Consider the following 25,244-nt stretch of genomic DNA (forward strand, 5'->3'; position numbering starts at 1 on the left):
AAAAAAAATCATCTGTTTTCCTCCAAAACCATTCAAGGACAAGAACTCTAAAAGCCATGTTGATTGTCGAAGTCTTTAAGGAAGTGGTAGTGCCTCGCCTCCTTTACTAACAAGTTTTGGTTTTTAGGGATGGTACTGGAATGAAGAGGGTGGTTCTTGTCTTTTAGCCTGATAGGAAGAAGTTAAATGGCATACCCTATTATTAGTGCCTAAATTTGTTACTAATGACTTAGGGATAATTAAAGATGGTTGTGGGGAAAAGCACAGCCCGGCACAAGCACGAAGTCGTGGGCCTTGGGCCGCAATTTTCGGAAAAAGCACGACAAGGCACGCTAAATTAAGTAAAATTAGGCTTAGGCACGACAACCGACCAGACAGCCCGCGGGCTTGGGCCGGACTGGGCCCTGTTTTGAACGTTTCAGTCGGCCTGACATGTTGCAGAGTGGGCCTGGCTTAGGCCCGACCCGTTTAGGCCCAACTATATTTCTGTCTAGACCCGAAGCCCGACCCGGCCCACAACCATCTTTAGGGATAATCAATATCTCCCATGAGCCAAAGGTTCTTCAAAAGCTTGTAGATGAGTCACAACATCTAGAACATGTACCCAAGAATGTGCCACAACTGGAAATGTTTCTAACAGAAATTTTTGTAATCCTCAGTCGGAATTTGGTCATCACTTTACCGGTTCAGATTACACTACCAACATGATTATTATTGATTGCAGATGAGGTACAGTTTGAAGAAGGGAAAAAAAGAAGTTTAAGAGGCAGCTACACTAACAACTAGTGTAAGGTGCAATACAAAAAAGCCAGCTAAGAAGGGACCACTTCAGATTTTCACAACCAGAAGTCCAGAACAATGAACATCGTGGGGTCCTTACTTCTCATTCCTACCTTTTTCTGGGGTCCCAACTATATTCAGAATATATAAGTATATAACGCAGAGGAACCAGGTTTCATTAAGAAAATATGCCAAATTTTGCAGCCAAAAGAGGTTGTCTAATAAACAAAATGCAGGCTACTTGAGCAACAGTTACTATATATTGATAGCGAAAATCATTTTGAGTATGATTTTATTTACCCTTTCATGTGAATACTAGGAAACTAATTGCAGACTTTGCAAGAGGCGATGAAGCGTTAAAAGAAACAGATAAACTAGCAGACAGACTAACCACATTGGAGTCCATGCAGAACTCAGGATCAGACAACTAGCTTTCATCAACAAAACCCATCTGTCTAATAGTCACTACCAAAAGGAAAAGGTGGAGAAAGAAATTAGAACCAGCATATCTTGGTCGCTTAAACAAACATGAGATGCGGCATGAAAAATACCTTTACATCCAGCAAAAGCAGGCTTCTTACATCGGTCTCCTTTAAATAGGTGAAGCTTTTCTTTTCTCCCTCTAGTGCTACACAAGTCATACAAACCGTCTTCCCTTCATGTTTTGCTGCCCCACTCCATAGAATAACTCATGCTGCTGCTTCTTGACCAACAGAAACCTTAGGGAAATCAGGGAGACAGACAAAGAGATGGTGTGGCATTACAAGGATAACATTTGATGAGATACAATACATTACACAGAAAATGTGTGTAAGAATTAAGTAAGATATGCTGCTGCAACATGCACAGGAGTGTAGGCTGTCAACTGTGACAAATTTGTCAGCAGTTAGTTCATTTAACAATGAGTCAATGACAATGACTGCCATATGATATCAGAGTTCCATCCAACCGAACCAGAACCAAAACCAGGCCCATGCCCAAATAAAATTCTATAAGCAAGAACTGACGAGTATGATGCTGATTTCAATATGGTGAATAAATTCAAGACAGAAGTTCAGCAGAATTTAGCACTGTTAAACAATATAGACAAGTATGAAATTCTATAAGCAAGAACAGACAAGTACGATGCTGATTTGAAAACGGTGAATAAATTCAAGACAGAAGTTCAGCAGAATTTAGCACTGTTAAACAATATAGACAAGTATGAAATTCTATATGCAAGAACAGACAAGTATGATGCTGATTTCGATACGGTGAATAAATTCAAGACAGTAGTTCAGATGAATTTATCACTGTTAAACAATATAGGCACAGAATAAGACATATCTCCATCTCTTAAGATTCTGATCATTTATCAATAATAATTTACACGGTCCAGTAAAACAGTATTTAGCCCTCAAAGCTGACAAAGCCCTTCTCCTTCAAGTTTTCGACCGTCTCTTTGAGGCTTACTTTAAAGGGAATATAGTTGATGCCCAAACTTTTCGTTTTCTCTTTGGAAACCTGATATGTTGGTGCTAAAGGCTTGTCGTCTGCACACCTGAAGAAACAGTTCTTGGGTGATTAAGAAGAGCGAATGAAATTTGAAAGTAGATAGATGCCAAAGAAAAGAGGATGCCAAAAAATGAAAGAAAGAAAGAAAGAAAGACAATAAACTCACTTATCCGGGAGTTTAAGTGAAGGATAAAGTTCTTGTAAAATCCCCACAATTTCGAAACAAGGAACAACATTTTCGACCAAAATGTACCTCCCAGAAGCTGCAGGAACCTCAAATGCTAAGATATGTGCAGTTGCAACATCCTTAACATGGACCCAACCAAAGGTTGCATTTGGATAAGTTTCTGACCCTGTATAGAAAAACAAAAAACAGGTTTAAGTCAATGACATAATTCTTACTTTTTTAAGTACTAATTTGGTACCATGATCAGAAGAGATACACACCATTAATTAAGTTCAGAATTGGAGCTACAGATGTATTTAGTCTTGGTTGCAACATGGGACCTATTACCATGCCTGGGTTTATCGTGATCATGTCGATACCATTCTCTTTGACAAATTTCCAGGCAGCATCTTCAGCCAAGATTTTAGATCTAGTATACCACATCTGCACTAGCCAATGAGATCACATAAATCAATAATAATAGAAAGAAAGTGCTAAAGGGTATCACATAAAGCCCTCCCAAGGCTAATGTATACTATGTAGTTACAAAAGAGACTGAAAAGCATAAAAACAAACACTCTAGGAGAGAGTTAACAAAATCCCAAGGCTTGAAAGAACTACATGATCAGGGAAGTCAAATCATCACATGAGCAAATCCTAGAGTATAAGATCCTTGAAAGACAAGCACGTATATATTACTTCCTCTGTTTCAAAAAAATTGTAACACTTTGACGAGCACGTTTGCCAAGACACAACTTTGACCATACTTATCCCTAATTAACTTTTTTCTAAAAGAATCTTGAAATTTTAAATTATGAAAGTATATAATTAAATCAATTCAGTGACATTTTTCTTGATAACATTTGCTTTCAATAAATTAGTAAAAGTACATGGTCAAAGTTGGTGTATGAATAGTGGCAAAACTCAAAGTGTTGCAACTTTTTTGAAACGGAAGAACCGAAGAAGTATTTAATGTAAACAGCATGGGGAATTGTTTTGACTTTGATGTCCAACTCTTTCACTGTACCCCCCCCCCCCCCCCACCCCGCTCCTAAATAAGTGGTAAGGTGTATGTTTTACAGCAGGACGTACCATAGGTGATTCCGTGCACAACTCTGGATCAGAAAACCAACTTTCATCGACAACAACCTCAGGAGCTCGAGGTTTTCCATTGTATAAAACCGCAGCCATTGAAGATGTTAAAACCACTCTTCTGACAGAAGGGAACTTTTTACAGGACGTGAGAACGTTAAGTGTTCCCTTGATTGCAGGGTCAAGCACATCAGCCTGCCAATCACAAAGTATAACATTATAACACAGGAATAAATAGCTTGAAGTATTGAAAGTCACAGCAACTAGGAATCACACCTTCATACTCCGTATCTATTAAGTTGAAACAGTGTTATTCTCTAATCACCCCATGAACCACGAACCAAAAAAATGAATTATAACATGAAAATGGTACAATTTTGGTCTAATTTAGCAAATTAGGTAGCGAATTGCGTACCCGTACCCAGTCTCATACTAGCGAATCAGGTAACATTGAGTTGAAATGAAGAAGTGCAAAAGTAGCGGAAGGATCATCTTCCCCTAAAACATAAAATTGAATGTAGGACATAGTATACAACATTAGACTTGAATTGTTGAATCCCTTAATTATCAATACTTCAACCTTGAAATTTCCAATAATGAAGTGAATTATTATTTTAGGAATTTAGGGTGAGGATAACAATAAATTTGTGATTTATCATGAACTGTTTAACTATTAAACTTAGAGGTCATGCCATCTGTCACTATTCAAAGTGGTCTATGAGTTTTAATCCTCGTAATAGGGATACTTAATAACAACCACCGTCCACCACTACCACCACTAGCCTATACCGTGAGCTGGTGTTATTGGTTGAGGTTCAAATCTGTGCAACCTCATCCCTTTAAATAGCGCCATTTTCAAGTAAGAAATGATGATAATGCACACATAAATATAAGCCCACATGAGACAGCTAATGGTAAAAATTACTACTATAATCACTGTAGAATCAATATTAGGCCATGAATAGTTTTTGGTAGCTATACATAAAATTGACAAGAGATGTAGCTTGTTTTGTGGGCCAACTCATAAGAATTATAAATTCCTCAATACTAAACTACCTTAACCATGGATCCCTACTTCTCCCTCAATGAAAAGCTTGGTTGTTTTGGTGGCACGGAACCTGCCTTCCGTCCACCCCGTCTCAAGTTCGAGTCCCCCATCTCAAACCCCAGGCATTCTTCCGACATATGTGCCCCGTGAGGCCCCCACGCACCCAAAAGTACCAAATACTTCCTCTATGTAACAGCAATACCTTTTTTTTTTTTTTTTTGGCTTCTTGTTCAATATTCCAAATTTGCACTATTAATGTGAATACAAGAAATAAGTCTTAATCCATAGTATTTAGCTCCACAGAATCAATATAAACAGTGGAATCACACTGAATCAATACAAAAAGCAGAATCACGCAGAATCAGTACAAAAAGTGGAATCACACAGAATCAATACAAAAAGCAGAATCAGTACAAAAAGCAGCATCACACAGAATCAATACAAAAAGCAGAATCAGTACAAAAAGCAGAATCACACAGAATCAATACAAACAGCAGAATCACACATAATAAACCTAAAATAAGAAATTTCTGAAGAAAAAAAGAACCTGGGGATCTTTGACAGTGAAAATAACAGGAGAAGCAGTATGAAAAACACCATGACAGCCAGAAATAGCAGAATCAAAGGAACCCTCATCCATCAAATCTGCTTTGAAAAGGTGAAGTCGTTCCTTTGCTCCCTCTAACCCCAACAAATGCTCAATTTCTGTCTGACCATCTGAAACAGCAATTCCAATCAATTCCCAATTTGATGAAAAACATAACCTAAATTAATCTGAATACTAGGAACTAACAAATAAATCAAAAGGGTTAGTTAAATTTCAACTAATGAAGTGAAACCCAGCTGAAATTTCCAATAAAAATTAACAAAATTGCTGTTTAAATTTAATCAAAAGGGGTAGTCAAATTTCAACAAATAAGTGAAACCCAGCTGAAATTTCCAATAAAAATTAACAAAATTGCTGTTTAACTTTAATCAAAAGGGGTAGTCAAATTTCAACAAATAAGTGCAACCCAGCTGAAATTTCCAATAAAAATTAACAAAATTGCTGTTTAACTTCAATCAAAACTCAAAAGGGTAGTCATATTTCAACAAATAAGTGAAGCCCAGATGAAATTTCCACTAAAAATAAACGAAATTAAGGTTTAAATTACTTGGGTCACGAACAGTTGCATGGACAGTGTAGCCATGGTGGAGCAAGAGTTTTACAAGCCATGAAGCAATGTACCCAGAAGCTCCAGTTACACACACGATCATCCCGTGTCCACTCATCTTTCTTTCTGGATTCTGAGTTCTGAATTCTGAAGAGCTGATGTTTAAATGCAGAAATTGTTCAGAGACTAATCAGTTCAGAGACTAATGAACTGGTATAAGATTTGAATGAAGAAATGAAACAAGTCAAAAATAAACTTTTTTTTGGTGAAACAAGTCAAAAATAATCCGAGCTTTTTCTTATTGTATTTTATTATTTCTGGGTGTAGATAGGTCGATAAAGTGTAGATGGTCTAGACGGGATTCGATCTCAGTTCTTGTATATCATTCTTAAAGATTGTTGACATCTAAATCGTTAAAGTCTTGTTAAAATCGTGTGTTTACTAATTTATTGATGAGGTAGTATTACTCTAATTTTATTCCTCTCGTTTTGTTTGAGTCGAATCATTTTACGTTGAAAATGCTATGTTTGCTTCAACGAAAAACAAGTTTCGTTGGAAAATGATTGAAATCAATGGAAAACGCATGGTAACTATAGTTTTGTAGTAGTATTTCTAGAAGAGTGTTTAAAATTCATGAAATTCTATTTTCACAAAAGACATAAAGTAGCTAATTAGTACTCCGTAATTAAGAAGAAAAAAGGAAGAAATAACACAACTAAACTTATTAAATACTCCGTAATAATTCTCAAAATAAAAATAACAGCAATACCTAATCTCTCTCGTGATTTGTTGAGTTTGTAGTCCGTATTTTGTAGATGATTTTTTGTTAAATTGTTACTTGATAAAAATAGGAAACATAACTAATATATAAAGCTGAGTTTCATACAACAAATAATCAAAACTTTGGAGAATTCAGTTTTGTTTTCAACAAATTTATATTGGCGTGTTACTTGTGATGCATACATCCCGGCTCACACACACAACGTTCCCTCAAAAAAAACTTATATTGGTGTGTTACTTGTGTAGTTGTGTGCACATCAAACCAGTCATAATTACTCAACTTCCAATACCAAATCATATAAATTATAATTTATACATCATTTTATTCGTTTTAAAAAGCACATTAAAACAAACAAAAGATCTTGCACGCACTAGGTGTACAATAAATTTATTGTACACCAAGATAACATTAACCCAATTTTTTATAACTTTAACCTAGTTTTGATTAACTTTTATATTAGTAATAAAAAAGTTGATAAATAAACATGTTAAAGGGTTAAATGATTAATTTTCACATTATTTGTCATTTTAAAGAAATAAGTTTTACTAAAATTAAAAAAATTATCACTAAAAAATACATAACTTTTACATATATAAGCTTAACTTTTAAGCATTTTTAGTTAACTTTTACTCCAGTGTACAATATTTGTTGTACACCCATTGTAAATAAGAATTTGTGTAAAACAAAATCCATTTATGTTATGTCTTAGTACAAGTAGATTGAAAAAAAAAAGAGATTCATTTCCATTAAAATAACATAGAAAAATGAGAAAATACATATATTGTTCAAATTTTATTGAATGAAACCCATGGTACTTAGCATTATGAATGCTAATCAAAGTTATTCCATAGTAGCATTAGGAATGGTAATCAACTTCTTTTCTTTAAAGGTTTCAACAGTATCCTTAATACTGTCTTTCAAAGCAATATATTGAATGCCAAGGCTTTCAGCTTTGGTTTTGGATATTTTGTATGTTTTCGCCAACGGTCCTTCATCCGCACACCTAATAATAAAACCATTCGAGAAAGTTATACTTCGTAAGAGATAGATTGTAACTAGAGAAACACAAATTCTTATTTACAAATGGTGTATAATAAATATTAACACTGGAGCAAATTTAACTGAAAATGCTTAAAAGTTACCCTTATCTATGTAAAAGTTATCTATTTTTTAATGATAAAAATAGTTTATTCAAAATTATTAATAATGTATAAAATTAATCATATAACCCTTTAAAATATTAATCTGTCAACTTTTTTAAATAATACAAAAGTTTAAAACATGCTAAAAGTTTCAAAAAATTAGGTAAAAGTTATATTATCATCGTGTACAGTTATTGTACTAAAGAATGCATCGGATTTTCGGAGATTTAATTAAGGATCAACACTTACTTATCAGAAACTGGAAGAGTAGGATAGAGATCGTGTAACATTTTGACAATCTCTGAGTGATGTACCACGCTTTCGACTAAACAATACCTCCCGTTAGCCGAAGGAAGTTCAAATGCACGAATGTGAGCTTCCGCAACATTTTGGATGTGCACCCACGGTAGTGCGACGTTTGGATATGTTTGTTCCCCTAACAATTAAACATTGTCGCACATCAAAGACAAAATCAGATAATAGGGGTGGGGGATTGGAACCTGAGACTTATCATACACAGACTTATCATACACAGACCATCCGTCTTAACCACTATGCCAAGACCTCATTAGTACAGATTCAGATAATTGCATCATGAAGATATAATTAATACGAGTACGAACCATTGATCAAGGTGAAAATAAGAGATACGGTTTCGTTGAGCTTCAGCGGCAGCATAGGACCAATTACCATGCCTGGGTTCATTGAGACTAGGTCAAGACCATGCTCTTTGGCAAACTTCCATGCAGCCTCTTCAGCCAAAGTTTTGGATGTTAGATACCACATCTGCAAATCAAATTAAAGTTCAAGAAGTTAATTTTATCAAAATATACCAACACCTTTTGTAGCTCATTCACACACAAAACAAAACCCGGATGTACAAGGATAAATTGGAAAAAAAAAGAAAAAACTTCGTAGATAACTTAATTTTCTAGCTCTCTCTAGAAACTGCCCAATTAGAGTTGTGCATGGGCCAAGCCTACACGCGGGCTGCGTGAGCTCGGTACGAAATTGGTCAGACACAGCATTGTAAACCCAACACGACACGAGAGGCATGGCGATGAGTCATGGGCCGTGCATGGATATCATTTTAGAAATTTTACACGGGCCCAATACGAGCAGGACGGACCAGCCCACACGCCGGCACACTTATTTTTTTAATCTATTAACAAAAAATCTTAAAATTAGTAACTAACCATGCTAGCACGGCACGGTCCGGTCCGGCCCGATACAGCACGTGAGACGGGTCGTGTATGAGACTCATGACTCATCTATGGAAGAGAGGCACGACTGCACGAGCCTAACACAACACGACACGGCACGACTCGACGTCACTTTCTCTCGGGTCGTTCTAGGCACGGCCTGTTAGGAGTCCTAACTTAGGACACTAGGCATGCGAGGCCCATCACGTGGGCGTACACGGCCCAACACGTGCCCAACTCTATGCCTACTTCTATAGTTCTATCGCTTTATTGCAATTGTTATTTGTTCCCTCAACTCTTACCTTGTTACCCACAAACTACTAGGCTAGCTACACCAAAATTAGCTTGATAACATTGGTTTTGAAAAGGATTCAACACGTACCATGTTAGGGTAATAGTTGCAAAACTCTGGTTTAGAAAACCAAGTTTCATCAACCAAAACATCTGGTGCTAGAGTTATACCAGTGAATAGAACTGCTGCCATTGAAGATGTGAGAACTACTCTTCTTACAGTATCAGCTCTTTTACAGGCATTCAGAACATTCAGTGTTCCCTTTACTGCTGGATCAATTACTTCAACCTACATAAATAATTATATTACCGAACAATCAATTTTTAATGAATAATCAACATGGATTGAGATTGTAAAATGCAACTAAAGATGCATATAGTTTGAAAATGAACTATAATTTGATCAAACACAACTGCATTGATACACTAATATATTTGACGCTACGTTCACTGCTAACAGCTACTTAAAACGCTACCACCATGTTACCCCTTACTGCTAACAACTACCTAGTTAAAACACTACTTTTACTGCTAAAAGCTACCTAAAAAACGCTACCCCTTAAAAACTATCCAAACACTACTTGTTACTGCTAAGTGCTAACTACCTAAAAACGCTACTTTTACTGCAATCGGCTACCTAAAATGTTACCCCTTACCTTAAACACTGTCGTGAACGAATTATTTTTATTGAGGCATATGACTCTTGCCATTTGGTGACCTTTTCTATATTAATTTGCTATTGGTGATCCTTATCAATTATTATATTAGTATTATTACTCCGTGTATGGCTTTGCTACGTAAGACAATTAACAACTTCTAATATTGTATACATATAATTTATCTTTATGAATACAATATTGGATGTTTGTTGGTGCATGAGAAAAAGAGACGATTTTAAAGCAATCATGATTTAAAATTAGATAAATGAATATGGAATTTTCTTTTTTAATACAAAAGCAATTCTTGTGGTCCAATGAATTATTGAGTCTAATTTGGTGAGATCAAGCATGATTTAAATTTTAACAGCTTATCATTTTTAACTTGGACCACTTACCCTTCAACTTTGTACTAGTTGAAGTCTATGGTTACCTAATTGTATTTCCTTTGCAATGAACGGTTTCTACTTTAACGTCCATCTACTAAAGGTGGGTAGCTTTAACAAGCGGGAATGATTCAACTCTGATGAACAGTTTACTGGTAACTGGTAAGTAAGAGGTACAAATCTGTGACTAGACAACTTAACACAATCGAAGGGCGCGCAGAGCCAGAGGTTGTTGTGGCCCAGCCCGGCCCGGACACGAAGTCGTGGTTGAAATTGACAGGAGAAAATAGAGAAAGAGATGAAACCTGGGGATCTTTGACGTCGAAATTGACAGGAGAAGCAGTATGAAAGACACCGTGACACCCAGAAATAGCCGAATCAAAAGAGCCTTCCTCCAACAAATCCGCTTTAAAGAGATGAAGCCTCTCCTTTGCTCCCTCTAATCTCTTCAAATGCTCCACTTTTTCTGGATCATCTGCATCAACAAGTATACACTTCTAAGTCTTAGACTTTTAGTGGGGACTCAAACTCGTGAACTCGATCAAAAGTCAATAAGGAATAAGCAAAAGAAGAAGGTGAAGAGAACATAGCCTTAAATGATACTCAAACTGTTTGAGTATCATTTAAGGCTATGTTCTCTTCACCTTCTTCTTTTGCTTATTCCTTATTTTTCTTAAAACCAGACCAAGTAAGAAAATTTCAGATCAGCACATAAAGGGACAAAGACACTCGTAGAAAAAATTTCACACTCGTAGAAAAATTCAAACTAAACCAGACAAATTCAGATCAGACCAGATCAGATCAGAAACAGGAAAAATCAGACCAGCCCAGGTGAAGAATAGAGCAAAGTACTAGTCTTTAGTAGGGGACTCAAACTCGTGAACTCGAAAGTCACATGTTCGAGCTTCCAACTCTATGCAGCATGCATATACATAATACATCAGCTTGTGTTCTGCAACTGATAAAAATCAATACTAGTAATGATCTAGACAAACCTAAAAAACTCATCATAATCAAAATCAGGCAAAGAGAACAATAGTATAGCTAAAACAGAATGGAAGAGTGCACATACTTAGGTCTCGAACAGTGGCATGGACAGTGTAACCTTGTTGCAGCAAGAGTTTAACGAGCCATGAAGCTATGTACCCAGATGCTCCTGTTACACACACCACCTTCTCTTTCCCTGAAATGTTCATCATCTTTTATGCTTCTTCTTCTCAAATGACTACCCTCATCATCTGCTCAACGTTTTATTGAGTAAAATGATGGGCTTGCGCCGCAGTTTTTATTGACTTTCAGTAATGTGAACATCAGTGGTTAAGTATACATATTTGCCTCTTATGTTGCTTGTAAGAAAAAAACAGTAGAAAATAGGAAAACTGAATCATATATTTCCATGTTATGAATAAGTTATTATAAGTCGACGTCATTTAAGTCAAACAGAACTGTACAAATTTCAACAGAAGGAAAAAAAAAACTTATACGAATTTCCTCTGCTTCAGGCTTTCCACAGTTTCTTTAAGGCTTACTTCGAAGGGAATGTACTCGATGCCTAAGCTTTTTTTAACCTTAGAGTTCGAAACTTGATAGATTGTTTTTGGTAGAGGCCCAACGTCCACACATCTGAAAATTAGTTATGGGAACCCGGATCAAAGACAGGCTTCGAAAATTAGAAATACAAAGCAAAAAATGTACGAGTACAAAAGTATGGTTGTGGGTCGGGCCAGGTTGGGCTTCATGTTGAGCCCATGTGTATTGGGTCTGAACAAACCCGGCCCATGCCAAGCCCACTTGTGACGTGTCGGGCCGGCCGTGCTGAAAATTTCAGCAATGTAGCCCAAACACGACCCAAGCCCTCGTGCCTTTGTGCTTTAGCCTAATTTCAGTTAATTTAACATGCTTTGTCGTGTTGGGTCGTGTCCAGCTTTTTTCAAAAAAAATGCAACCCGGCCCAGCCTACGACTTCAAGCTTGTGTTGGGCCATATTCTTCCTTGCACGTGTTGGGTAGTGTTTTTTTTCGTGCCGTGCCTCTGGCCCGGCCGACCCAGTGTCATCTTTACGAGTACATAAACAAGAGTATCCTTAAAAAACTTCAACAAAACTCACTTATCAGGGAGCTTCAGAGAGGGGTAAAGCTCATGCAATATCTTCTTAACCTCTGAAAAATGTAACACCCTTTCGCTTAAAATATATCGTCCCGTAGCTGAAGGTATCTCAAATGCACGTATATGAGCTTCCACGACATCTTTAACATGTACCCATGGACAAACTAAGTCTGGATAAGATTCGGACCCTGTTAAATAGTTAAAAAGTCATGCATTATTACATATTAAGACAAGATGAAGGATTATGTACGACATTTACCTAAGCTAACACACCGTTAATCAAGTTCAAGATTGAAGCTACACTATCATTAATAGTTGGCTGCAACACAGGGCCTATGACCATGGAAGGGTTGATCGAAACCATGTCAATATCATTCTCTTTGACAAATTTCCAGGCAGCTTCCTCGGCTAATACTTTTGAGAGCACGTAATACATCTGTCCAAAAATAGCATATTAAATACTAGCATTATACGGAGTAGTATGTTAACTAGAATCATGGACTTCATCGGGTCCTAGCAAACACTTTTGTTACATACAGATGGATTCAGACACGAGTAATACTAATTCGTGTCATATATTTAGTTTAAATTACACTATGGGGACTGGGGAGCGAGGTGTAGCCGTGTAGGGTCAGATTAGAGGCCTACTGGGAGAAGAAGACTGTTTGGCTACACTCTACAGAAGCTAATGCTGATGAATCAAGTCATATTACTAGTCTGAATCACACAATTATGGATTTATAGAGCCAAAATGGATGATTTCCAGACCGAACAAATAATATTCTCAAGACAAACGCGTAATAATTCTACACAAGCAAAAAAAAACTTATCTCCAAGTAAATATGCACATATAATCAGGAGATAAACATACCATATCAGAACCCTTGCATAATTCAGGATCAGAAAACCAAGTTTCGTCAACCACCACATCAGGAGCTAGGGTTCGACTAGTAAACATGCTTGTAGCAGTAGAAGAAGTCAAAATCACCCGTCTTACGGTTGGAAACTTCTTACAAGAGGCAAGAACACTGAGTGTTCCGTTGACAGCAGGATCAAGTACATCAGCCTGTATCATAAGTGCAACATTTTACTTACAGTAAGATGATTAGAATTTAGCAACTTGTTATAATAATATAATTGTGACATTACGAGTTCAAAGTACGTGACTTTCAATTTTGAACAGGGAGATACAAGACACTCCCTCTGTTCTTATTTACATGACACAATATTAAGGACAAAAATGCCTCTTAACAACAACAACCAACCATCACTTTCACCTCTTTAAAAGTGAGGGCAAAGATGACAAATCACCATATAAAGCTTTCCCATAATAGAATTGTGTCGACTAAAAAGGAATTTCCCTAAAAGGAAATTGTGTCATGTAAATAAGAACGGAAGAAGTATGTGATTGAAATATGAAAGGGCTTGAAATTCGGAGAGTTCAACTGAATGAGCAGATGACATTTTTCAGCTAGAGTGAGTCCTCCAACAGAAGGTGCAATCGAAACTTAAAGGTGACAACTTTTATGGAATATCGCAAATGAGTACACGTGACTAAGGCTCCGTTTGGTAAGGCGTAAAACGTTTTCATTGTAAAATGATTTTCATGGAAAACTTTTTTCAAGGGAAAACACAATTTCAAACTAGTTTTCTTTTGTTTGGTACCTTAAAGGAAAATGAGAGAAGATGGTGAAGATTGAGGGGAAGAAAGGAGAGGGAAGTAAGGAGGAAAGAAGGAAAAGTGGTTTCCCTCCCTTTCAAATGGAAAAGGGTTTTCCACCTTTGAGGGAGTCATGGAAAATTGTTTATCATCCCTTACCCAACCAAACAACGTAAAATGATTGAAAAGGGGAAAATCGTTTTCCATGAAAACGTTTTACGCCCTACCAAACGGAGCCTAATAACTACTACAAAGTACACACTGTAACTCTGTAAATAGTAATTACCAAAAGGCAGATACAATAACAAAAATATTGAAGCCTTAATCCCAATGACAGGGTGGGCTCGGCTACAAAAGACAGATGAGGAGGAGTAAAATAAGACCTGAGGATCTTTGGGCTTGAAAACAACTGGGGAGGCAGTGTGGAAAACACCTTCACATCCAGCAATGGCTGAATCAAATGAGCCCTCTTCCATTAGATTTGCTTTGAATAAGTGTAATCTTTCCTTTGCTCCCTCCATTCCCAGTAAATGCTCTGTTTTCTTTGGATCATCTGCAGCAATTAGAAGCCAAAACTTTCAATACATATAGTAGTAATATTGTTCAAGACCCTGTCTTTTTCCCTTCCCGGGGATCAAGGGGAAAAAGTTTTTTTTTAAATACTACCTCCGTTCCACGAAGCTCGTTAAATTACAAGAAATTAAAATGAACGTAATCTTATATATACTCATAACCAAACATAATGGACATCTTATTTAGCAAAAAGACAACACCTAATAGTCTTAAATTCTTGCTCAGTAATCAGATAACCACTTATCACCTCGAGTACATGATTCGAAATAATATAATTGCTCATTACTAATAACAGAAAGAGAGTAAAAAAGAGGACATACTTGGGTCACGAACAGTAGCGTTTACGGTATAACCACGTTCAAGCAAGAATTTGACAAGCCATGAAGCTATGTAACCAGATGCTCCTGTTACACACACCTTCTTCCCTCTTCCTTTTGCAGTTTCATCCATCTTTTCCTTAATTTTTGCTGCTCTTGTTTTACCTTTTGAAAGATATCTAAAGAGACAAAGAAAGAAAGAAAGAAAGAAAGAATACATATCCACAGGACCACAAGAGTTCAAATTATGACCCCATGCCTTTCATTTCCTGTAGGTCCATGTAAAATATGATGAATAAAGACATTTAACAGTTTCAGGGGTAGCAGTCTTCTCGGTGCACCCATAATTCCAGAAAATGCTACAAAGTAGAAAGATACCAAGATGTTCACCACCATACACGTTTGGTTCACACAGGTATTCCTTCCACGGAATATTTTATACGTTTGGTTCACACGGGGTATTAACTTTCCATGGGAAAATTTATTTCATGGGAAGTTACTTACTACACTTCTCCCATTTCATCCATCCAAGCTAGTAAAAAATGGATATCATTGACGATACCATTTTTAAGATAAAGAACCTCTGTTAAGTTTGAGTCAGTGTTTTATTAAATTGAAAGACGAGTTTTGAGAACAATATCTGGAATTGGCACTAATCAATGCCCATACATATGCAAAATAACTCATACCAATATTACTCAAAATCTCTTATTCAAACCTAGTTATTGATTTTCAAATGTAACTCAAGTGAGTCAAATGCTAATAAATCCCTTCTCCTTCAGGCTTTCCACAGTCTCCTTGAGGCTCGTTTTAAGAGGAATATAGTCGATGCCCAAACTTTGAGTTTTCTCTTTAGAGACCTGGTAAACTGGTGCCAAAGGTTTGTCATCTACACACCTGAAATTTTTTTGGAGGTTCAGCAAGTTATCAATAAGGAATCTCGGAAGATATGACAGGGTACATAAACAGAAGGAAATACTGAAGATGAAACAACTTACTTTTCAGGGAGTGCGGCATTCGGGTAAAGCTCTTTTAACTCCTTCACAAGATCTGAATAATGGGCGACCCTTTCAACTAAACAGTACCTCCCTTTAGCAGAAGGGACCTCAAGTGCCAGGATATGTGCCATGGCAACATCTTTAACATTAACCCAACCGGGTGCCATGTTTTTAAAAGTTTCTGACCCTGCATAGATAGGAAAAAGAACAAAAGCATAGCAGTCAGCAAACCTGTTACTTAATTGCTGTGGTTTAAAGGTTCTGGCCTCACAAAAAACAATAACAATTTCTCGCATGATGCATACCAGTGAATAAGCTCCCTATTGCAGCTGCACTTGTGTTGAGTGTTGGCTGCAACAATGGTCCAATAACCATTGCTGGATTTATCGTAACCATATCAATACCCTTCTCTTTCACAAACTTCCATGCAGCTTCCTCGGCCAGAGTTTTAGAGAGCATATACCACATCTGCAGCAACTCATAAGATTAAAAATTGGGAGAGAATTTCCACCTCTCGATAGTGGGAAGGTTGTAATTAGTTAATTACGCTGATTAGCTAATACAATCAATTACTTGCCTATAATACTCTGCATTTGCAGTTTCGTTAAGCCATAAAAACACCAAAAATACGATTAAGCTACCTGATTATTAGGAATTCCTAGTATGGACTTGTAGATATATGATGATATTTAAAACTTAGCACATTAAACATTTAAACAATATGAAGTATTAACTGTCCTAATGCTGAATGCAGCTTCAGTTCCGTATAGTCTATACATGGAAGACACATCAAGGGGCTGGCATTGGTTAACTTATGTCTACCAGGATCACATATTTCTAGAAGTACCCCTGTTTGCTGGTCACTTATAGCAACAAAGAAAGCAAAGGACAAAAATTTGACTACAGGTCCAAGACAATTACGCACCTTTGTTTCCCTACAGAGATTTGGATCAGAAAACCAGGTTTCATCAACAACCACTTCCGGAGTTCGAGGTTTTCCATTGTATGCAACTGCTGCAATTGAAGATGTCAGCACCACTCTTTTTATTGATGGGACTTTTGCACAGGCATTGAGAACATTAAGTGTTCCCTTCAAAGCAGGATCAAGCAATTCAACCTGATATGAAGAAGTCAAGAAGGAAAGAATCAGCTATAAACCAAAGCCACAGAAACATCACTGCTTAACATCAAAAACATCTACTTAAAACTTGGTGCACTATTCTGCTAACATTGTTCCATTTCAACAAACTATATGGATGCCACTTGCCAGCTCCATCCCACCGGAAAAGTTATACAATAGTAATAGAAATACTACAAAAACAAGTTAGCGAACGATCACCACAAAACCGATGCGGCGATGCTGGCACCAGACTAGCAGGTTTATAAAAGGCAGCAACACTAATGGTAGTTGGTCTCATCTTGTAAATGCTACTTTCTGAGTATTTTATGAACCGCTCTCCTACAACAATGACAATTACAGAACCCCTCTCCTACAACAATGACAACTACAAATGAGAAGGCTTACAAAGAACTTGTCTACGTAGGAACACATGTACAGTCCATAGGCCACTAGTACAGTAAAGAATGAAAAACCCGTAACTTTTCCATGTTTAATGAGCATCATGAAAGAAAAGAAACAAAGAAATGAGCAAAGAAAAAGTTGAACCTCTGGGTCTTTAACATCATGGTAGAAGGGAGAAGCAGTGTGAAAAACACCTTCGCACCCCTCCACAGCAGCATCAAAAGATCCCTCCTCCAATAGGTTTGCAGTAAACAAGTGAAGCCGATCCTTAGCTCCATCTAGAGAACGCAAGTGCTCAACTTTCTTTGGATCATCTGCAATAAAAATGAAACTTCTCTATAAATTAGCTATCCAAATTAAGATTTATTTTATATATATAAATAAGGACTGATACAAATTTCAAAGAGTTGGTGTACACATAGGACCGAGAGAAGATAGTTTCATATTTGGACATATCTCAACTAATTTGCAAAGCGTTGACATATTCCTTCAGAAAACCTGATTGATTCATTCCCCAATCTGTCAGCTTATAATCAGATACATTTTTTATGTAGGAAAAATAATTCTCAAGGACAAAACAGATCATTAGATACTTTCTATGGAAAACCTCGTCCCCACCCCCCCCCCCCCCCCCCCATCCCCAGCTCCTCCCATTGTTACCTTATTTTCACTCGCCCAAACGTCAATTCTCCCCCTAGCACCTCTCGTTGTTACCTAATTTTTAACTCACACTAATTCCAAGTGCTTGAAACAATTCATGGGCTATTAAGAGACTTAACACGAAGACAAAGTTTTAACATGCATGTAACAAATGAGAATGACAAAGACAAATATAGAGCACATTGACCCAGACTACTTCAGTGTAGGACTTAGTTAATGGCTACCAGCCTACCACTTCTTTTCTTGTCAAATAAAAAAAATTGATGCCTTAATGGCTACCACTACAAAGGTATTCACTCCCAGTTACCCACGAAACATACTCTTTACATTATGCTTACAGAAATTTCCATTTACAGTTCCTGCACATAGACTCCAGAGCATTTACATACTACTTCTCACTTAACACTCACAATTCCACAAATCCTATTTAATCACAAGTCTACATTTGTTCTCTACTTCTCTGTCCACTTAGGGGTAGTTTTATCTGGATTGAATTTTTGAAAGATACTAGGAACACCTTTACTGAATAGGGGTAATATGGAGGCAAAAAGGGAGAAGTGGCTTTCAGAGGAGGGCTAATACTTTCGGTGGGAGGGTAGAACAATGGTGGTGACAACAAATACAGGGGTTGATAGAGGGAATGGAAATCAAAACGGTTGTGGATTGTGGAAAGACTTTGAGCTGAACCCATTAAGGGCAAAATGAATAAGCAAACACAGACAAAAGAGAAGGAAGAGAAAAATTCCCTTTCCCTTTTCCTTCCACTTTCCCATTGCTCTCTATAAAGACCACAATAAGTATCAAGGGGAATGATTCGGGTCAATTACAATTATAAACCATTTTACAAGCTGCATAAGACACAAATCGATTGAATTGGGTTAAATTCGAGCTAATCAGATTAAAGCTGATCAAGTTTTGAGGTTTTTCTCATAAGTTCGGTTCAGTTGACGAGTTGGATCTAAGAATTACATATTACATTAACTATAAGCCAAACCAATCGGGTACTATTGAATCCTTGGCATAAGACTACATACATGATACATCTCAGCCTCTACCTTAACCTCATCAGCAGTCAACGGCATCCTCAATTCTTCTTCATCTATCCTAAGTAAACCTTATACTAGCACCCACTACCAAAAATTAGTTGACAAACACAATCACAAATGCATTGAAAGAAATTAAGATTATTCACAAATTTCAACAAAAATAATCATAAGACATACACCTTATCCCAAATTACGGGGCAAAATTACCAAAAATAGGACATTTTAATCACAAATTTCAACAAAAAATAGGCATGAGACACACACCTTATCCCAAAATCCAAACTATGGGATAGAATTAGGACAATTAGGACATTTTAATCACAAATGTCAACCACAAAATAAACATCAGACACACACATCATTATCATCAGACACACACCTTATTCTAAATTATGAGTCGAATTACGAGTTTACGACAACTAGGACATTTTAATCACAATTGCTTAATCCAGCAAAAGAAAAAACATCACACAAAATCATCATCAGAAAGCCCCGAATTCAAAAAGAATATCTCTATTATATCATCGATTATGATCACACAAAAAAACAGACCATAATTCAACAAAACAAAACAAAACAGCATACATTCATACACAATAATCATCGGAAAACCCTAGAAATTTGAACAGAACAACTCAGTTACATCATCGATTATGATTAAGAAACAAAATGACCAAAATTCAGCAATGAACAAGTAAACAAAATTGAAATTCTGATGAAAACAAAAAAGGAGGAGAGAGAAACAAACTGAGATCACGAACGGTGGCATTGACGGTGTAACCGCGCTGAAGAAGGAGATTGACTAGCCATGAAGCGATGTAACCGGAAGCTCCGGTGACACACACCGTCTTCCTTGCTCCGGACATTTTCTCTCTCTTCACTACTCTCCGTTTCTCTCACTAGCTGGTAGTTGGTTGAGTCAGTTAATGAAGATGAGATGATGCTTAATGTTTTCCATTACAATTAGCGGTTTAATATTTTAAATTGTGGATTTCTGCTTAAAAAAAAAAAAAACATTCCCGAAACTTGTGGACGATACCACGGGAAATAGTTTTTAAATTAATTTAAGTTGGAAATTAATTTTGATTTTAACAATTTCTTGGAAAATCGTTCTATTTTATTATGACTTATTTTTGTTAATGTATAAATAACTATTGTGTGAGTGAGTTGCTATTAGACTTTACGGATTACATATTGGGTGTTGTGAAAAAAATCCACATCTGTAACGTATTTTTTTAAATGGGAAATTATTTGGCGACATTAACGTTAATAAAGCGATAAAAGTATTTTGATTTATGATTACCAAACAATAAAATATTTTAAGAAAATGAAAAAATTAGCGAGAAATTCCTAAGTGATACTCCCCGGGTATGTAATAGGAACGGTAAGGACTTGCTCTTATCGCAGATCTTCGATACAGATAGGGATCTACACAAGTAAGATGGTTGTAGGTCGGACGGGTCGCCTTCGTGCCGAGCCCATGGGCCTAAACGGGTTGGGCCCAAGCTAGGTCCACTCTGCATCGTGTCGGGCCGGACTGGAAAGTTCAAAATAGGCCCAGGCCCAGGCCCATGGGGTGTCGTTCCGGGTCGGGTCGAACCGTCGTGCCTAAGCCTAATTTTACTAAATTTTTTGTGCTTTGTCAGCTCCCTTCAGGGTGCTTCGGGGATTCCCTCCGATGCTAAAGTCACAGCGTATTTATGATTCTTTAGTAATTATTAGGTAGAATGAATGGGATTATGTACCCGGCAATAAATGAGGCTCATACCATAAACGGGTCATTTGTACAATGGGTATGGGCTAGCTAGGTTCCATATGATAGCGATTCGTCGACCTTAGGCCTAACCCAATAACTCAAAGACAGGATAACATGTCAGTTGTACGAGTCCTCCACCAGCTGACAGGAGATATGTTAGATTATACATTCCTGCCTTATTATTATAAGGTTTCCTATCGGCCTTCTGATAGGTATCCCGTACAAGGATATTCACAAAAGGATGAATTTGACACAACCAACAGTACTTTGTATAACATTTTTTCTACAAAACAAAGATGTGAATGAGCATCCGGGTGAAAAAATGACACTCTAGTATGACAGAGTACGTCTAAGGTGCATCCGGGTGCACATAAGAATTTGTAAAGTGTGGCATATAAACACAATCACACAAATTGTTGCGTAACATCAGTTTTTTCATACAGTCTAACTCAAAGCCATAAGTTTGTCATACATAACATCTTTCCTAACATCAGTCTGTCATGCGGTCTAACTCGAATTATTTCCGGGAAAAAAAAATGGAAATTAAGCCAAGAAAACAATCTGAATGTGTTTTGAATGCAACAAATCAACGATTGATAGAAGAAAAGGCAGAAAAAAAGGATCGAACTCGCTCAGATACCATAAAGATGATCCCAGAATGTGTAATTAATTAGAATAATGTTGCATTAATTATAATTTAGATAGAAAAAGGAGCATTTATACAAGTAAGTCAACACTAGTCAACTACTGAAATCAAGTAAGAAAATACATCTTCAAATGAAACACCAGATCAGAAGCTGATAAACCCCTTTTCCTTGAGGCTTTCAACAGTCTCCTTCAGACTTGTTCTGAAAGGGATATAGTCAATCCCCAAACTTCGAGCTTTTTCTTGCGAAACCTGGTATGCCGGGTCAAAAGAATCATCATCTTCACACCTGTAAAAATCTGGTCACCTAAGGCAAGTATCTAAAGAAGAACAGCTATTTTTTAGCAGATCAAAGTGTGAAACAGCTAATTTTTTAGCAGATAAGAGTGTGAAACAGCTTACTTTTCAGGGAGTATGGCATCAGGGTAAAGCTCTTTCAATATCCTGACTGTTTCTGAGAAATGGGAGACGGTTTCAGCTAAGTTATACCTACCGTTAGCTGAAGGGACCTCGAGTGCCAAGATATGAGCATTAGCAACATCTTTAACATGAACCCAACTGAAAGTTATGTTGGGGTAAGTTTCTGACCCTGCATAAATTGTTGAAAAGAGTATTAAAATCTGTCATATGACGAGATTTGACTAAAATAATACCAAAATTGTCTGGTATTTCATAATCCTTCATACAAAAGGAGGGAAAAAAGTAGATACGTTTTTTGAAGGAAAGATGTTTTTGGCGGGAAAATTTTGCACCACGAAATGACCATGTCATTCCTAGTGTCTGTTTTAGTATAATATAATAGATTATTAGGGCAATTTCTTGATAATTTCATGTTTATGTGAGCATGTAAGGGTACTTTAAACATGGTACGTACCACTGAACAATTTCGCGAATCCAGCCGAACTTGTGTTAAGTGTAGGCTGTAACAATGGTCCAATAACACAACTGCTGGATTTATTGTCACCATGTCAATACCCTTGTCTTTCGCAAACTTCCAGGCAGCATCTTCAGCCAAAATTTTGGAGAGAGGATACCATTTCTGCAAGAAACTCGAAAAACAACATAAACAAGAGCACTTAGTCACCGGATCAGTTAAGGGTGAATCGCTAAACAGATTAGGAGAAAACAAAAACGGAGTAGATTATATGATAAGCACCTTTGATTCCCGGCAGAAATCGGGATCAGAATACCAGCTTTCGTCAACCACCACCTCAGGACTTAAAGGTTTGCCGTTGTATAACACAGCTGCCATTGAAGATGTCAGAACCACTCTCTTTATTGATGGAACTTTTGCGCAGGAATTGAGAACATTAAGTGTTCCCTTTACTGCAGGATCGAGCAACTCTGCCTGATATAATCAGGAAATAAGGAAGAAAAAGTTAGAAGGGGGAAAAACCAATGAAATTTTCTCCTGCTAAAATCAGAACTGACAGAAACATAGCAGAAAATAATCTCTACAGACCAGACCTGATCAAAAGTCGGGCCGGTCGTGACCAAAATCAGCCCATCGTGTCGGGTCGGGCCAAACTTTGGGCCGGTTTTTAGTGCCCAAAACCCGCTAATTCGTGTCAAAATTAGCATCCTTTTCAAGCCATTTTGGGTCGGATCAAATTTATAACTAAATTGTAGTTCGAAGCTGCCTAGAATCCATCCAACAAACAAAAAAAAAATCAAATTCGGGCCCGGTCAAGGAAACTGGCCTAAAATTCTGTCCAAAGCCAGCATTTTTTTCGGGCCGGGGCAAACTTCGGCCCGATTTTTAGTGTCCAAACGCGCTAATTTGGACCAAAGTTAGCAGTCTAATCCGGCCATTTTGGGTCGGTCCAAACAAATTTATAACTAAAATTGTAGCTTTGAGTTACCCAAAATCCATCCAAAAAATTTTGAAATCGGGGCGGTTCAGGAAATGGGCCTAAATTTTCTGCCCAAAGCCCGCAGTTTTTCGGACCGGGCCAGTGAGTCGGGATCACGATGATCAGGTCTGCTACAAACAGATGTTGATCTGCCAGTAGTCATGGTTAGCTAATTCATGATTCTTCTCCCCAGCCAGTATACAATATCAATGAAATTCCCGGACAATACTCAATAGCATGGTTTAGAGCAGAACTTTATGTAACAGGCTGCACATTTAGGCCACATTTGACAAGCAAAATGCAAGAAAAAGTCTAATAAAAAGAGATGCAAGAAGGATGACTTGAAACCTGTGGGTCTTTAAAATCATAAATTAAGGGAGATGCAGTGTGAAAAACACCTTCACACCCTTCCACAGCAGCATCAAATGAACCTTCCTCCAACAGATTCGCAGAAAATAAGTAAAGCCGCTCCTTAGCTCCATCTAGAGAACGCAAGTGCTCTACTTTCTTCGGATCATCTGCAGTAATATACAGTTTAATAATAAAACTAAAAGAGTACGAATTCAGTATTTTTCTCAAAGTAGGCAACATCTTCTATGTTTTAGCCTTATTAAACATCAATTTCAGCTGATCTTTCACACTTTTGGCAGTGTGATATACTGATCGATAATATGCTAGTTCTTCATAACACTGATTGGCACGCACTCCTGACTAGTCCTGAGTTCCGTCTTTTATACAGCCAAATGATTAGGTACTTTAAGATTGTTTACAGAAATGAAGACTAAATTCAGGATCTATAGAAGAAACAAAGAAAAGGAGAGAGAGACAAAAGAGTACAAATTCAGTCTTTTTCTCAAAGTAGGCAATATCTTCTATGTTTTAGCCTTATTAAACAACAATTTCAGCTAATCTTTAACACTTACAGCAATGTGATATACTGGTAAGATACTATACACTATAAAATTGATTGGAAGGCATTCCTGACTAGTCCTGAGTTCCGTCTTTTATATCGGCAAATCATTAGGTACTTAAAGATTGTTTAATTTACAGAAATGAGGAATAAATACAAATTATGAAACAGATGAAATTCAGGATAAAAGGAAGAAAGAAACAAAGAAAAGGAAGGAGAGACGAAACATACTAGGATCACGAACTGTGGCGTTCACGGTGTAACCACGCTGAAGAAGGAGCTTCACCAGCCATGAAGCAATGTAACCGGATGCACCAGTCACACAGACTACCTTTCCTTCTCTGCTCATTTTCTCTTCTTCCTGCAGTAAGGGTTCTTTTTTTCTTGTATAAGCAAGAAATTCACAAGACTAGCATCACCAATGATGTAAATTAGGTGACAAATAAGACTTCTCTTAGATGGAACACATTATTTGACTTGTGATTGTTGTGGTAAGTGTGAGTTGATGCACATATGACAAAGAGGATTAATATTTAAACAACAAGAATACCAGATAATTCACTAATTAATTTTATCAAAAATAAACAAACCAAGATAACTCATCCAAGTGTCACGAGCTACTTTGATGAGTTTATAGGTACACCACAGTATATAATAGAATTTTCCCCGTTTAGAGTGAAACAGAGACAGGACACAAAGCATAAGTAAGTCATAAGTAAGGCTTAAATCCCGGCAAGTAAGTCATCCCGGCAAGTAAGTCATAAGTAAGTCACTAAGAATGGCTTAAATCCCGGCAAGTAGGCCATGGTCTTCACTAGAGTATAAGCACAAGTACGAGCTTTGATGGTCTTCACTAGGTCTTCATAGGAAGTTACTTCTGTTATGAACTTGCTAGAAAAATGACCTGAGAACTGTGACTTACCAAGGAGATGGTAGGTTAGTTGTTACCCACATTTCATCGATAAAAAATGATGTGTCCAGTGAACAAGGCTCCCATGACCTAGC

The 25,244-nt window shown here is 37.2% G+C and overlaps 2 protein-coding genes and 1 pseudogene across 4 annotated transcripts; all 3 read right to left on the bottom strand.

Annotated features, from left to right (window-relative positions):
• Positions 1–1,996: 1,996 nt before the first annotated feature.
• LOC110801289 (phenylacetaldehyde reductase) lies at positions 1,997–11,542 on the bottom strand. 3 transcript variants are annotated; one of them, XM_056843947.1, is made up of 11 exons: positions 11,265–11,542; positions 10,498–10,667; positions 9,242–9,439; positions 8,281–8,443; positions 7,994–8,093; positions 5,735–5,889; positions 5,128–5,297; positions 3,533–3,727; positions 2,722–2,884; positions 2,441–2,627; positions 1,997–2,320 (listed from the first exon to the last, which is right to left on the bottom strand). In XM_056843947.1, the coding sequence occupies exons 1-11, from the start codon at positions 11,389–11,391 to the stop codon at positions 2,170–2,172; spliced, it is 1,779 nt and encodes a 592-aa protein (XP_056699925.1). In that variant the 5' UTR covers positions 11,392–11,542; the 3' UTR covers positions 1,997–2,169. The 3 variants fall into 3 exon arrangements, with proteins under 3 accessions (XP_056699925.1, XP_021862330.1, XP_056699926.1); XM_022006638.2 differs by lacking the exons at positions 7,994–8,093; positions 8,281–8,443; positions 9,242–9,439; positions 10,498–10,667; positions 11,265–11,542 and adding an exon at positions 6,504–6,661; XM_056843948.1 differs by lacking the exons at positions 1,997–2,320; positions 2,441–2,627; positions 2,722–2,884; ... (1 more) ...; positions 5,128–5,297; positions 5,735–5,889 and adding an exon at positions 7,235–7,518 and having other exon boundaries at positions 7,907–8,093.
• Positions 11,543–11,563: 21 nt separating this feature from the next.
• LOC110801256 (dihydroflavonol 4-reductase) lies at positions 11,564–20,041 on the bottom strand. Its single transcript, XM_022006601.2, has 12 exons — positions 19,823–20,041; positions 17,513–17,682; positions 16,772–16,963; positions 16,152–16,314; positions 15,847–16,033; positions 15,640–15,745; positions 14,852–14,981; positions 14,342–14,511; positions 13,170–13,364; positions 12,572–12,734; positions 12,300–12,486; positions 11,564–11,815 (listed from the first exon to the last, which is right to left on the bottom strand). The coding sequence occupies exons 1-12, from the start codon at positions 19,938–19,940 to the stop codon at positions 11,671–11,673; spliced, it is 1,926 nt and encodes a 641-aa protein (XP_021862293.2). The 5' UTR covers positions 19,941–20,041; the 3' UTR covers positions 11,564–11,670.
• A 1,450-nt stretch (positions 20,042–21,491) lies between these two features.
• Positions 21,492–25,146, bottom strand: LOC110800958 (phenylacetaldehyde reductase-like; annotated as a pseudogene).
• Positions 25,147–25,244: the final 98 nt, after the last annotated feature.

Source organism: Spinacia oleracea, chromosome 4 (assembly GCF_020520425.1).
Source record: "Spinacia oleracea cultivar Varoflay chromosome 4, BTI_SOV_V1, whole genome shotgun sequence".
NCBI classification, from domain to species: Eukaryota; Viridiplantae; Streptophyta; class Magnoliopsida; order Caryophyllales; family Amaranthaceae; genus Spinacia; species Spinacia oleracea.

Excerpts from the sequence above, each read along its gene's own strand:
- LOC110801289 (XM_056843947.1), bottom strand. The coding sequence starts at position 11,391 with ATGATGAACATTTCAGGGAAAGAGAAGGTGGTGTGTGTAACAGGAGCA. Across the intron at positions 5,298-5,734 it reads TGCAACTGTTCGTGACCCAA|ATGGTCAGACAGAAATTGAG; the intron begins GTAATTTAAACC and ends TTGCTGTTTCAG. Across the intron at positions 3,728-5,127 it reads TCACTGTCAAAGATCCCCAG|GCTGATGTGCTTGACCCTGC; the intron begins GTTCTTTTTTTC and ends TGTGATTGGCAG.
- LOC110801256 (XM_022006601.2), bottom strand. The coding sequence starts at position 19,940 with ATGTCCGGAGCAAGGAAGACGGTGTGTGTCACCGGAGCTTCCGGTTAC. Across the intron at positions 12,735-13,169 it reads TATGCAAGGGTTCTGATATG|ATGTATTACGTGCTCTCAAA; the intron begins GTATGTTTATCT and ends ATTTTTGGACAG. Across the intron at positions 12,487-12,571 it reads AATCTTGAACTTGATTAACG|GGTCCGAATCTTATCCAGAC; the intron begins GTGTGTTAGCTT and ends ACTATTTAACAG.